Raw genomic sequence first — 14,748 nt, 5'->3', positions numbered from 1 at the left:
TAGGCGACTTGGACTGCGATTTCGGTTGCTGAGACTTGTTTATGTTTACATTTGATGAGATGCACGTCCCGATAAGTATGGAAGACCTTCAGCAACCAAGATGTAAACATAAACAAGTCTCAGCAACCGTCTCGAGACTAATCGTCTCCTAGTGTGGACTAGGCTTTATTCGTAAAATTTTGTGAACATTACCTGCGAACTGTCATCACAAAAGGGAATTACGTCATCGTGAATCGACCCACAGTTCTCAGCAATCATCGATTGCGAATTGGACAAAGCAAGAGAAATCCAAACAAACAATGTTTTGGTCTTGCTCGTAGCAGCAGGAATCTTCTGCTGCTGTTACCGGATGCCGGAGGAACCGATAGGGAACCGTAAGTTTCAACAAAAATAAATATTTTGTAATATTGGTAAATGAACGGCTTTTCAGTCAATTTTTTAAATCAAAACGATTGTTATTTACTTCTGTCCAGACGTTTCGGCTATTTGTTGTAGCCTTCTTCAGTGGAAAACTGTAATTTTATTGTGAATTTAGTAACATTGTCATTTTGTTAGTTTTGTTTTGCAAATTTCTACTCACTAATTGTCAGGTTCGTTTCTTATCTAGTTTCTATTGTAGCTAAAGACCAATGGTTGAATTTTCTGTGTGAAAACTGTAGAAAGACGTTAGTTTACAAAATCGAATCTATCCTATTTTTGAACTCACTGTTGCATCAGTAAGACCGCAACGCTTCACCATTTGACAGAGACTACGCGGCAGCGCTTTACTGATGGCAGATTTAATTTTGTGTATTGGTGTTATTGGTTTGATTTGTGTCACTAACATCTGTTTTCATGTTTGGATTTGGTGTTTTGAGTGTTCGTGAGACTTTGTAGAATGTTAGAGGATGTAGAGCTAAGATTGTTTACATCTGACCTAAAGTTTATTGTGTAGATGTGACACATTTCTAGTATCGGGAGAGAACTGGACCTTCGGCTTCTATCGATGATTTTGGCGTTGTCTAAGTCTACTGTGTGTGATGTAAACAATTAAGCAGTGATTCGTCTATTGTGTGTTGATTGCTCACATCATCTACAAAGTCTCACGAACTTTCAAAACACCAAATCCAAACATGAAAACAGATGTTAGTGACATAAATAAAACCAATAACACCAATACACAAAATTAATCCGCAGTCTACACAGCAAATTTTTTTTGCTGGAAACCAGCAAAATTTTGCTGGTTTTTGTCCCGCTGACTTTCCAGAAAAATTTCCAGCAATTTAAATTGCTGGAAAAAACAGCAACCGTTAATGCTGGTTTCCAGCAATTCAAATTGCTGAAAAATCAGCAATCTAGATTGCTGGAAACCAGCTATTTCTTTCAACACAACCGGCTGTATTTAGTATCAAATTTATATTTTAATTCAAAATTAAATTTTGATTACTGGCTATGCATATAATAAGCAATAAAAACAATTATTTCCTCCCGTTTTTCAATAAAGGGATATATTTATTTCCAGAAACACGATATTTTTTTAAAAATATTCTATAACACCGGCTGGGCTGGCAGCTTTGTGCCAAAGTGTTGCTCATCCGCCACCTGTAAAAATAGTTTTGATAAGAATATTTTAGAGAATATCTATCTGTCCAAGAAAAACTCACCCTTAACTTATTATCTGGTTGCTAGAATAAGGTACACCGGGGTAAGTGGGGACGGTGGCTCTTAAAACAATACTGTCCACTATTTTTTCAAACTTTTAATGCAAAATGTTAAATTTACTTGTAATCTATCCAAAAACTGTAAAAGAGATACGGTTCTGACGATTGCGGATGTTTACGGTGACTTTTTGTAAATTTTTTATTTTTAACTACGATGTGGAGTTGATGTGCATCTTTTTCAATCACAAATTTCTCGTAAACTAGCTGGCTCTTGACGAAAAACTCTACATTGAAACAATCCTTACATTCAAAACAACCAATTAGGAAAAGAAACGACGGTTAAAAATTGAGAAAAAAGGGTTTATTTGCAAAAATCTAAAATTTTGTTTCCAAACCCTACCTGGGGTAAGTGGGGACGGCTTTATAAATACTTGATGTTTACACATTTTTTCAATTTTCTTTGCTTCATTCAATACAATTTAGCTTTATTTAGCATTCAGATCATGAAAAGTTGGTAAAAGTACTTGTTTTTTTCTAAAATAAGTAAATATTCTCGATAATATCGGATTACACACAATGATCATTGTAAGATGCCTTATTAATAGTACCATGAACTTTTTGCAAAATTTTGGACGGTTCGAGCAATAAAGTAACGTATTCAACCAAAAAAACACAAATTTGTTGAAAATTTCCTGAGAAATCAAAGGGAAAATCTACCGTCCCCACTTACCCCATAAAGCGGGGTAAGTGAAGACACCAGCAGTCCATAACAATTTACGTGATAACTTTTTTCGCTTTGCGTCTATCAAGCTCATCTCTTCTGCATTTGTGAACAACATGTTCTGCATCACATTGAACGCGATTTTATCAAAATTGACCCACTGCTGATTTTTTACTAATTTTTTAAAGTGGAACTATACGAAAAACCGACCCCACTTACCCCGGTGTACCTTATAGAGGAAATTAAAATAATTATATTAATTTAACCCAAATTCGTAAAATAGAATCTCACATTGCTTCAGCGTACGAAACAAAAACAAACTCCAAATTGACAACTCGATTGCTGATTTTCCAGCAAACTAGATCAATTGCTGGAAAGTCCAGCAATTCGAAAACCGATTGCTGATTTTTCAGCAAAAATGACAAGAACACAACTGAATGCTGAAAAATCCAGCAAATCGAAAACCGATTGCTGGTTTCCAGCAAAAATTTGGATTGCTGAACGTTTCCAGCAATTTTTTTAGCTGGAAATCGAGGCAAAAATTTACAGTGTACTGACTGAGCGCTGCCGCGTAGTTTCTGTCAAATGATAAAGCGTTGCGGTATAAAAAAACAGTTCATTGTGAATAATTTTTAATTTTTCGCATTATCTTGTTTTTCTCGTTTCCTAATATTTGGTCTGGTTTTTTTTTAATTTGTTTTGTCTTATTTTTATCGTTTTTTGTATAGATGATGTGTTGATCCTAGTTAATTTGGTTTAGTTTGGTTATTTCTTATTTTATTTTATCTTTGTTGTTTATTCTTTTATCTTGTTAACCTTGTTCCATCATGATTCATTTTTATTCAAACAAAATTTTTCTTTTTTATCTTCTTTCCATCTTATGTTATCTTTTTCATAAATTTCTATCATGTTTTTTGCTTGTGTAATCTTATTCTTTTATATTTTTTGTTCATTTAGATTTTCATAAATTTCTTTAACCCTTCATTTCATGATTTTTTATTTTTCCTTAAAAATCATTTTTTACAGTTGGACATGATGAGTATATCAAGAAAAAAATTAAAATAAAATACGATTTTTCACTTTTTCCATACATAAATTGTTGCAAATTTGTTACTTTATGAAACGAAGGGTTAATTGTATCCTGTGTCTATAAGCTTGTACCTTGTTGAATCTTGTTTTTTTTTTTACCTAGATTGAAAAATGTATGTAATTGAATAGTTTTATATTGTTTTGCCTTGTTTATTTGTTCTATTCGTTTTTTTTCTGTATAACTTTTCATTAAGTTTTTTTTTTGTCTTGAAAAGACAATCACCGTCTTAGCCGATTTAGGCTTTACAGACTAAATAATGACGTGGACCACTTAAGATTAACATTTAACATCCAGTACCGAGATGGGAATCGAACCCATGCCATCAGTGGACCTAGCGATTACCGTCTTACCACGCTAACCACTCGACCACCGAGACGTACGGTATCTATTTTGTATTATACGTTTGCTAGCAGACGAAAAGGAAAAATACCCTGGATTATGCCATGAACATTTCTAGCGACATAAAGGACTATACTAAGGTTCCCAGATTTTCTTTTCAGCACATATCCGGGCCATTTTATCTAATAAAAACTGGCGAAATTGTCGATCAAAAATCCGGCCAAATTTGGTCAAAACCCAAGAATAACTCTCCAAACATCAAGAAAAGAAACTTGAAACCCAAATTTTTTCATCAACCTTATCTGTAGATTTTTAATCGTATTTTCGGCTACTAAAATACATTTCATGATTATTTTTATAAAACCAGCTCAAAAATTGATTTTTGGTCGCTAAGACAAAAAAAATTTACATTTGTTTCCGAACTTTTTTAATAAACTAAAACCGGGCCAGATCAGATTTTTCTCAAATTTTGTTTAAAATATCCGGACAAACTCGGATAATACCGGGCAATCTTGCAACCTTTGACCATACTTATATTTTGAAGCTGGGTCGTAGGAAGAGCCGGCTCATGGGGAGGGTTTTGGTGACAAAATTTCTCTTATAACATTTTTACTTAAACAATGCATACATAAAGGAAAAAAAGCATGAATTCTTTATAATTATTCAGGTTTGAGTTATTTCACATTATGGTTCTGTATTTATTTAAAATCTTTACACTCGAAACTAAATCCAAAAAATTGCCATATTTTTATAGAGTTTAAAACATTAATAATGAATTTAAAAGGTTTCATTCCTTAGAAACTTTTTGACCGGACAATCCAGGCAATTTTATATAAAACCTGGCAAAATCCAGGCATTTGATTTCAAAACTAACGACCAAAAATCCGGGCAATATACGGGCTAATTTTGTCAAAATCCAGAAATTACTAAACAAAAATCAAGCAAAAATCTTTAAAAAAATCATCAAAACGATTTTAAATCCAAAAAACCTTTCATGACTATTTTTGCAAAACTTATTTTAAAAAAACCGTTTTGAGGGCAAAAATATGAAAAATTATAACACAATTTGTTTTTTATTTATTTGCCAAATAAAGTGGATAAATCCGTGCAAAATCTGGCCTTTTTTCCATGACATCCAAACAACCGGGGAGGGGCGGACTGTTCCCAAATTTTGAATTGAATATCTGGGCAATCCTGAATAAAACCGGGCGATCTGGCAGCCTTACATTATAAGCATTGATGGAAATGTAGTTATCAAATATTTACAAAGATTAAGTTCGCGGTTCAAATCAGATTTTTTTTTACTCTTGTAAACTTGATTAGAATTTAAAGGTTTTAGTTCGTACTTTGTTTTTGAAGAATCTGCAATATTAATAATGTTAAACGACAAACCAATAAAATATATTTCAAGCTGAGTTTTCACAAGCAGATGAAGTACAAGTTGTTAAACCCTCGAAAATTTATAATGTTTAAAAAAAAAATGCAATCGAGATTTTTCCAAGAACAAAATCTTTAAAAGATATCTATCTCGGTTGACCAAATTTTAATTAATTAATATTATTAAATTAATAATAATCTTTTATACGCACTTTATTTTGTATTCATTTAAAGATAACACATCGTATTCAAATGTTTTAATGTTTTATTACACTTTTTAAGTGAGCTTGAAGCTGTTCAGAGTTGAAATTTCAATATAAACTATATATTTCAACAATAACTAAGCTACAAAAAATGATTTATTGATTATATGCCCTTTTGTGATGTTCGTTCACTTTTCGCATTCATGAAATGGCGAACATGTCTCGAAAAAGGCTAGTTGAGGAACTTTTTGGAACTTCAAGTCCATAGAAGGCTATTAGATGCCCTACTTGTAACTTTAATACTGTGTGATGTAATTGACGTGTCACAAAAAGGCAATTTGAGGAACATAATGTAACTTTCATGCTCGCATTTGACTAAATTCGGTACCAATTCCCTTCGGAACCTTTGTTCAGCCAAATTCGAACTTTTGAGGCACGCGTTTAAGTAGATATGGTACTTTTGGTTGCTGCTTTCAAATTTTATCATTGATTACCCAAACCAGAAACATTTTTGTTTGTCTCCAAAATTTGCGCATTTTCTTTTTCGAGTCTGCTTTTTTAGATGTTTTTATTGATTTTAGAAGTTGACGAGAAATGAAAAAGCAAAAAATTTGAGTTGGTCACAGTGAAGTTTTTAAAAACGGAAAATTTCTTAAATATGCTATAATTTTTCAGTTTTATTGAATTTCTTTAATTAAAACACTTATTAAAGGTAGAAACCGATAAATAGAGCTTTTGGGACTAATTTGTTTCTGGTAGAGAATCGCAAATTTGATGAGACAACGAATTACTTAAAAATTGAATTCGAGTTGCCGCACTGTAGGGCAGGATACTTGATTCCTTCGCTATATCTCAAAACAGGGATGTCTAACAAATATCAAATGTTCTAGAAAAATATGCCAAATCGAACAAAACAACAATGCTTTTGTTTCAACAAATTTTAAAAAATTTATTTTTTGAGTAATTGAACTTTGTTTGAAAAATTCAACAAAATGTGATTTGAAGGTCTTTTTTATCACGTTAAAATGTTTCTCACGTGAAAAAAATTATAACTAAAATTCATAATGCCATATTTTTAAAGCAATAGTAAACCCTAAATTTTTTTAAGGAGAAGTTTTATGTTATGGGTATAGATAATCCCTAGAGTCAAAAAAGATATATTTTTCTTCTGAATAGATTGTGCTCATTGGTTATCATAAAATATTACCAAAACCTGTCCAATAACCTATGTTTATTCAGTAATTATCTGTTAAAAAGAACTAAAAATACTTCTTTTGTTTTGATTATAGTCGTTTTACCATCTTTTTGGCATTCGCGACTTTATCAACGTTGCAGTTGGCGGATCGTTATTGAAAAACTTATCCGGTACAACTATGTTCGATGTTTACTCTTGGGCTCGAACTCGCGAACATCGGCTCAGGAGACAACAGACTGGCCAACTGAGCTATATCACAAGCCCACTTAAAATACTGTATTTATCTAAAAACTGGAAAATTGCGCCTAAAAGTATGCAATGATTCTAGGGTAGCAAACAAACTTTGAGAATTCTCTTTGTCTGACATTTACCAACTGCGAAATGAGATCTAATATGGCGAAAAATAGTCAACTCTTAATCTTCGAATTTCACTAGATTTTTGCTTAGGGTAAGGGTACCCTGAATTAAGAATCAAATCTCCTGTAACTTGAAAAATATCACATTTTTTTTACATCTCACAAAAATGCTTCTAGTTCAGGTATGAGCAACGCGCGGCCCGCGGGCCGCATACAGCCCTCGAGACCTGTTTGTGCGGCCCGCGAAGCTTATCTCAAAAAAAAAAGCGTTTTTTTCACGATAGATTGTTAGTTATTATAAAATAGTAGCCGTACTAAACCAAAAAAAAAGATATATCAATAATTTGATATGCACATCACTTGTTTGCAGTTGCATTTTTTCCATAATAATCTAGATTGTTGAATTTTTTGTAGAATTTAAGCTTTTTATTGAACTCTTCCAAATGCGTAGAAGCAATATTATGTATTAGAAAATGTAATATAGGAGCTAGTTAAGTCGTTAATTTTCGTTTGAAGCAAAATTGATGAATGGAAATATTTTTTGTTCTTGATGAATGACAGAAATAAGGAAAGTTTTATTATAAATAAAGACTGATTGAACGATTAAAATTTCTTATCAACTCTGCGAAAATCTGATTTCTCGACAAAAACAAGTAACTGATTTTGTAAGACCTGAACTCAAAATATGATATGATGATATGGCGTGTCGAAATTTATAAAAAATGATTTATTTTGGGTAAAATTGATCTTTCATAACTGATAAACTAAGGTTGAAAGAATTTTTTCAGCACCTATCCGGCTCAAGCAAGTCCAAGCAATTTTATATAAAAACCTGGCCAAATCTAGGAATTTTAATTCATCCTCGACAACTGATAATCCAGAAAATATCCGGGCAAATTTACTACTTACTCTCCAAATATCAAGAAAAAAAAATTTGAAAAAATATTTTTTTCATCAAAACTTGTGTTTTGGAAATAAAAAAATATCAACACAATTTGTATTTTTTGTTTTGTTAAGTTTGCCAAATAAAATGAATCAATCCGGGCACAACCCGGAAATTCTTCAATGGGCCGGACTGTTTCAAAATTTAATATAAAATATCCTGACAAACCCGGATAAATCCGGGCAATATGGCAACCTTTAATCAACCTATAAACCTACATAAAAACCAAAAGCTGATTTCAATCAATTTACCACCCTTCATTCTATAAAGAACTCAGATATTCCCAAGACATTTTGATATCAAAGATACAACGCTTTTAAAAAAAAATCTACAATTTGTAGAAATTCCGAAAAATAAGATTACAACTTCTTCGGCCCCCATTAAAGAAAGTGAATATTGGATATTGAAGATTTTAATATTTTCAGCAACTTTATTGAAGACTGCGAAATGGTGACTTTCGGTTTTGAACATATTAAAGATTCAATTTTATGTAATTTTTTTTTTAATTCAGCGCCTCTGAATAAGTGAAAATCAGTTCTAAGGTTCCTTGCACCTCGTCAAAGTGTAAATTTTTGTGTCTTGTGTTATGTCTGATGCTATTTTCATAAATTTCATAGGTAAATCATGCCAAAAATTGATTAAATTGAGTCATTTTACTTCAAAATTAGCAATCTACATTACAAAAGTCAAAAGATTTTCATGATCCAGCCTTAGTAATGCTATCCCAGAGATATCTAGATTAAATGAACAAAATTTATGATAAAAAAAATCCTCGTTTAAAGAAAAAAAAAGTTGAGGCTCCACGACAAAATTTAAATAAATTGGGATAACTTTTCTAAAATGAACCCAAAAATCGCTATGGGTAAGTTCCATTCGAACAAAAAAGGGTTTTCGCCAGAAAACGGTTCAAATATTTTTACGAGAAGATTTCAATTTTTTTTCGTTTTCAATGAATAAAAGGGAAGCAAATGATGTTTCCTTTTCGTAAAAAAAGAATTTTCCCTTAACATTTCAACTCAATTCAAACATTTAAATTACTGAAAAATGATCATTAGTGATGAACCTATTCAATTTCACTTCAAAAAAAAAGTTAATGAAAGTACATAAATTCGTTTTATTCATCCTTTTTCAGTTTTTTTTTGTCAAAACATTATCGTTATAAAGAATTACGCAAAGTTCTGCCTGTTATTATTCCCTACATTTTTTTTAAATGCGGCCCACCGAAAGAATTTTTAATTAAAAATGGCCAGTTACTTCAAAAGGTTGCTCAACCCTGTTCTAGTTCATCTATGAGTTCATGTATCGTTTCAATTTTTTGGAGCATATGAACTTTGAAATTACGCGCTGTCAGAAAATGAAAAAGAAGATGAGTTGCCGTATTTCTCCAAAAAGATATGATGAAAATAAGAATACGGGATCAAGTATCCCAATTCTCCTCTATTAATGACAGTTTTGACAAAATTGATGAAACTGACAGTGTGGTGATGAATCGACATAAATGTAAAAATTGAAAATGTTGAATATATTTGCATAATTGAAAATTGGTCAAATAGACACACAATTTAAAAAAAAAGAATACAATGGATAAAATTTACAAGATTGATAAAATTTACAAAATTTCAAATGTCGATTGTGCAATTTGGTCGATGTTATCAATTTTTTCAACTTTGTAAATTTATTTATTTTGTGAATTGTGTCAATTTTATTAGTTTTGTCCATTTTGTAAATTTTTTGAATGTAGTTAATTTTGTTAATTGGGACAATTCAATCAATTTCTAAATTCAGTCAGCCCCTTTTGTCGATTTCGCTAGTTTTGTAAGCCAGTTTGCGTGGACTGTTATACCTACATATTTCAATTTTTTTAATGAAACGGGAACATACAGGATATTGCAGGATCCAGTCATTCCAAAACCAATAATAAGTTGCAAATTATTAAATTAAAATAAAAATTACTCTATCCTATTAACCATTTTCTTATATTAAATTTTTTAATTCATATTGGATTTTCTGCGTTCGAAATTCTTAAATCATAATTAAATTATTCAGAATTTGGCAATTTAAAATTCATTGCTTTTTTCTGACGTATATATCCAAAAAGCATTTTAGGACGGCTACAATCCACTGACAAGTGTATTAAATCAGGTGTTTATTTTAAACGTTAGCTTGAAAAATCTTGGTTCACTCAACATTTTCGATTCCTAGTATTAATCAGCACTCAAGTGTTTTCAGTTCAAACTGTTCTAAAATGAATAAGTTTCGATGTTCGAAATGATAAGGAATACCGTAAACTGGGGGAACATTGTTCTTTTTTTTTTTTAAATTCATTTTAGAATATTTTGGAAGAGGTTGCTTTTTTGTAACACTAAAAAGTTTTAAAATATTTGTTGAGGTAAAGAGTATAAAGCATGATCATGTATAGCAGAATATTGAAACGAAATAAGAAGCTATAATTAAATGTTACAATTCCAGATTTCATGTTTCGGAGTAGATAGCTTTGATCACTATGGTTTTTACGTATCTCAACATCTTCAAAATTATTGTTTTGATGCCAATAAGCCCAGAAGGCTTGATACACCAGTAACAGTAATTTTTTGTTTGGACTCAATTGAATTTTTGAACGTTTTCTTCCAAAACCGAATATACTCAAGAGATGGACAATGTTGCTGCATACATTTAGGGGCAAAAATTATAAACGTTTCTTAATATTTTTTTGCCTCAAAAACAAATGAAATTTTACCATCATGCAATCCCCTAGGTCCTCCCATTGTTCCCATTGTCCCATCCCCTAGGTCCTCCTATTTTTTTTTTTATCACAACTTAACCATTTGATAGGGTTTTTAGCCATGTGTTCTATACAGGCTTTCTCATAGAAAATGTCCGTTTTTTCAAATATCCAGAAATTATCAGAAAATGATCATAGAAATAACTCTTAAACTATACCTTTACAGAGGAAAAAAGTTGAACTTTCAAATAAGACAACCCATTCGCTTCTAAGTGCTATTATTTTATCGAGAGAGGTGTTTGTTTGTGAGTCTTAGAAAAAACAGATTTTTTCAAACTTTAAAACTACATTTAAAGTAATATAAAAAAAAATCTCCAACTACAAACCAAATTTAGCCTATTTGAAATCCAATTTATAGGCTTTCCAAAGTAGAAAACAGTTTTCAGATATTTTAACTTCAGTCTAAGTTAATGATGATTATTTGCAAAAAAAAATATGTTGATCAAAGTTTCCCCAGTACCTCAAGCATCTTGTTTGATTTTTCAACAATTTTAAACTTAAGTATGATTTTATGCCCAAATTTATTTGGTTGTACATCTCTAAGTTTCCATAATTCACTTGAATACCAGCCATCACAGGGTTAGGTTGGGTACTTCTGTGGGTGCGTCTTCGTTCACCAGAGAGTTTGCTGACTAAAAACTAACTCCCACTATCTCCCCGGTAGTCAATAACTTAGCGATCTAAATGTCGCTCTGCTCCGGAATGGATTCTGACTCAACCAAGCATGCTTCCTCCTACTTTCGAAGTGGCAATCCATATTTGGTGCGACCAAAATGGCTCAGCTCATACATAGATCTATAATGTGACGGATATGAATCCGTAGATCGATTTCACAATAAGCACACACTTTAAAGATCTCAATCTGCTTCTGCTTCTGGGTAATTGATTCATTCCATGTGAACTGATGTTTGTTTTTTTTTCAACTTTATTTCAGGAATTGATTAATACTGGATTCGCAACGTTCTTATATTTGATTGCATTCATCGTTCAGCTGGCGGTCTGGTCCAAATATTACGGATATGCAGTGAGCGCTAATATTGCAGCGGGAGTAAGTATCTAAATTATAAAAAAAATCAACATGTTGTCTAACTTTTTTTAATTGACTTTTAGGTGTTCGGTATTTTCAACTTCCTTGCGTATGCCGCGGGTACGTACTTCCTGTACGTGGAACACAAATCCAGCGGAGTGTAACTCGATTCCATTGTGAGCTCGAATGAGCATTTGTATTCGTAAGAAGAAAATTACAAGGATTTTCTTAAAATTTTCGTTGACGCAAGAAACCAACCGATCATGAAGTATGAAACAAAATGCGTGTCAGAGAATCAAACCTACGAGAATCCAAAAAAAACACATTACTAAAAGGTTCAAATTTTTTAAGATGTAAGAAGGCATTTCGGGAGATCTACGAAAACGGAAACAAAAAAAAAACAAATTATCTTATGTGACAGCATAAGAGATCAAAAGACGCAGCTAAAAGTATAGTCAATTAGAAACTAATGGCGTACATTTCAGTATAAGCATTTTAAATCAAGTAAATTTTTAGTTGTAAAGATAGAGGACAGATGAAGTTGTTGTAACATCAATTAACGTTTCACCATATCGTTGCTAATTTAATCTTTCGTTGAATTATGACATATCACCCGACTAACGAATCCGCAATTGAAGAACCAAATAGAAAACAGAAATTAAACATCGCTCTACTTTTCGGAGGTTAACAAACGAAAAAACCAGTGCACAACATTAAACTTATTACTAACTTTTATATTCACACCCAAAATTGTTAAAGAAGAATTTTGTGGAAGGTTAGTTAGATCCTAGTGATGAATCCTGAATAAGTGAAATAGTAGTTGTCTTTTTTTTTATCTTCATATGTATTTACCAATAGAATGTTCGAAGCAGAAGACTAGGATGCGAGTAGGTAGTTGAATGTTAAAATATCATTTACAAATAAAAACGATGCTATTTATGTTGAAAGTGACTCATTGTTATTTTTTGAATATCACAGGGTTTAACAAGTTCTACAAGCTACATATACCTATACTTAAGCCTGTGGCATTTTGAAACTGAGTATAAACGTTGATAACATCAACTGAAGCGGAGAATTTTCAATTTAAAAATTACAGAGATTAGATTACATGTCAGAAGTAAATGTTTAAAATTAACAGTTCACAGTGGTCCGGGACGGAATTTTAAGTCAAATATAGTCATTGTTGCATGATTTACACATTTTAACTTTCTTCAATGAATAGATAGTTCAAAATTGTCTTCTACAAAGTTGTAGTCAACGGTATTTGAGTCAACTTCACCGAAGACACAACATATGTACATATAAAATTTCCTAAGCGAGTTAGAATTTTTGAATGTTGAAATATTAGGGTGTGTCGAAAATAACAGTATTCTTGCTCTAAACTTTTTGAATGAGTTTATGCAAGAAACATGTTTTCTTAACATTTGTATGGAGTTAAAATGCGCACATTCTACTCTTAGAAAACAAACTTGTATCTGAAGCCGTTCGTTAGTTATTGATGTACACTTTCAAAGGGTCCAAAACTGTGTGAATGTGTGAATGAACAAACTTTGGAATTTATTTTTTTACAATTCTGGAAGCATAAAGCAACAAAAGTCACATTGGTGCAGAAAAAAAAATCGGAGCTGATTTTAACTGATTGAAAGTGTTGAAAAAATTGTGCATTTTTTGAGAAAAAAAAACAAATAAATCTGTGAAAATAAAGGTTTTGATACATTTTGATTACTTTTGCTGTTGAGAAAAAGTTACATAAGATTGGATTTGACAAAATTTCAAAAAAAATTTTAAACCAAAATGGATTTCAGATATTTTTGAAAACAAAACGTGATCACTAAACAATATTAGAAAAAAATTAATTTACAACAAATTCATGTGGTAAGAGAAATCATTTTATGTTAGTTTTCACTCATTTCCAAAAGTGTCGTCTATGGCCGGACACTAGGAATTTCATCCCCAAAGTTGTCACCAATGGCACATAAACGTAGCAAAATGACTGAAATCACTTGCTTAGGTCTTGTGAGTACGTGTTTTCCAATATTGAACATTCTATGAAGCCATTCATAAAAGTTTTTTTGACAAACCAGAATGTACATTTGTTTCAAAAAAAAAACTAGAGTGAAATTGTCTATGACCGGACAGCAAAATTTAAAGTTTATCAGAGGACCAAAATAGTTTGGTTATTGAATCCGCATCTTCAGCGAACCATTTGAGGGTGCTATAGAGATAAAATAATGAAAGTTTCAAGTTGAAATCATTTATAATTTTGAATATTTTCTTGTCCGGTCATAGACAACAATATGGTGTCCGGTCATAGAGAAATCGCTTTTTTTTTTTATTTTCCCAATATTTTCTTTGAGCTTCCGATTTGTTATCTTACACCTGCTGAAGTCGAAAGATAACCAACCAACGATGACGTTTATGTGCAATTCACATTTGACAAGCCGTAAAAACTGATCACAATATAAATGTAAAGTTTGGACGATCCTCGCCGAACTACTAGGCGAAAGCTTTCAAAGCCTATAATTGGTTTACCTTTTCAGATTGGATTACCATATTTCTAACACCATATTAGGCTTCTATTTACTTTATTTTCATGGTGTTAAAACATTTTTAGGATATTGCGTTTTCGAAAAATCAATGTTGTCCGGCCATAGGAGGTGTCCGGTCATAGACGACTTCCCCCTACAATTTTTTTTAAATTGTTTTTCTAATTCAAGCGTTTTTGACTACTAATTTGAAAGCTGTGTGACCGTTGTTAGATGAGAATAAAATCTCAAAAAACTGCCTAGTCTAGCAGGTTATTTATTGATTCAAAAAAAAAAAAAAACATTTCATAAAATTATGCATCATGCAATTATTAACAGCTCAAGCAAGCAAAGTCTGCCATTTCTGAATACTTTTCAATGGATTCAGATTTTTTTATTTTGAAATGTTTATATATTTATTCAAGAAATGCAAAGCTGCTTGTCTTGTTAGCCAAACATAAAGCTCGATAATATCAAAACCAAAAATTAAAGTTTAACTTCAGGTCAATCTTATTTGGTGATTCAATGTGCAAAAATGTCTTCTTACTTA

General features: G+C 31.6%; 1 protein-coding gene across 8 annotated transcripts in view; it reads left to right on the top strand.

Moving 5' to 3' along the window:
* The window catches only part of LOC129739010 (CKLF-like MARVEL transmembrane domain-containing protein 4), a 71,865-nt gene extending 59,241 nt beyond the window's left edge, over nucleotides 1–12,624 (top strand). For all 8 annotated transcript variants that reach the window (XM_055730376.1, XM_055730371.1, XM_055730373.1 and 5 more), the window contains exons 4-5: nucleotides 11,581–11,694; nucleotides 11,757–12,624. In XM_055730376.1, the coding sequence (XP_055586351.1) occupies nucleotides 11,581–11,694; nucleotides 11,757–11,837 (195 nt within the window). In that variant the 3' untranslated portion in view covers nucleotides 11,838–12,624. The remainder of the gene's footprint in view (nucleotides 1–11,580; nucleotides 11,695–11,756) is intronic.
* Nucleotides 12,625–14,748: the final 2,124 nt, after the last annotated feature.

The sequence above is a fragment of the Uranotaenia lowii genome, chromosome 1 (assembly GCF_029784155.1).
Source record: "Uranotaenia lowii strain MFRU-FL chromosome 1, ASM2978415v1, whole genome shotgun sequence".
Lineage (NCBI taxonomy): Eukaryota > Metazoa > Arthropoda > Insecta > Diptera > Culicidae > Uranotaenia > Uranotaenia lowii.
The sequence above is the reverse complement of the archived record's forward strand: the minus strand, read 5'-3'. Positions and strand labels throughout refer to the sequence as shown.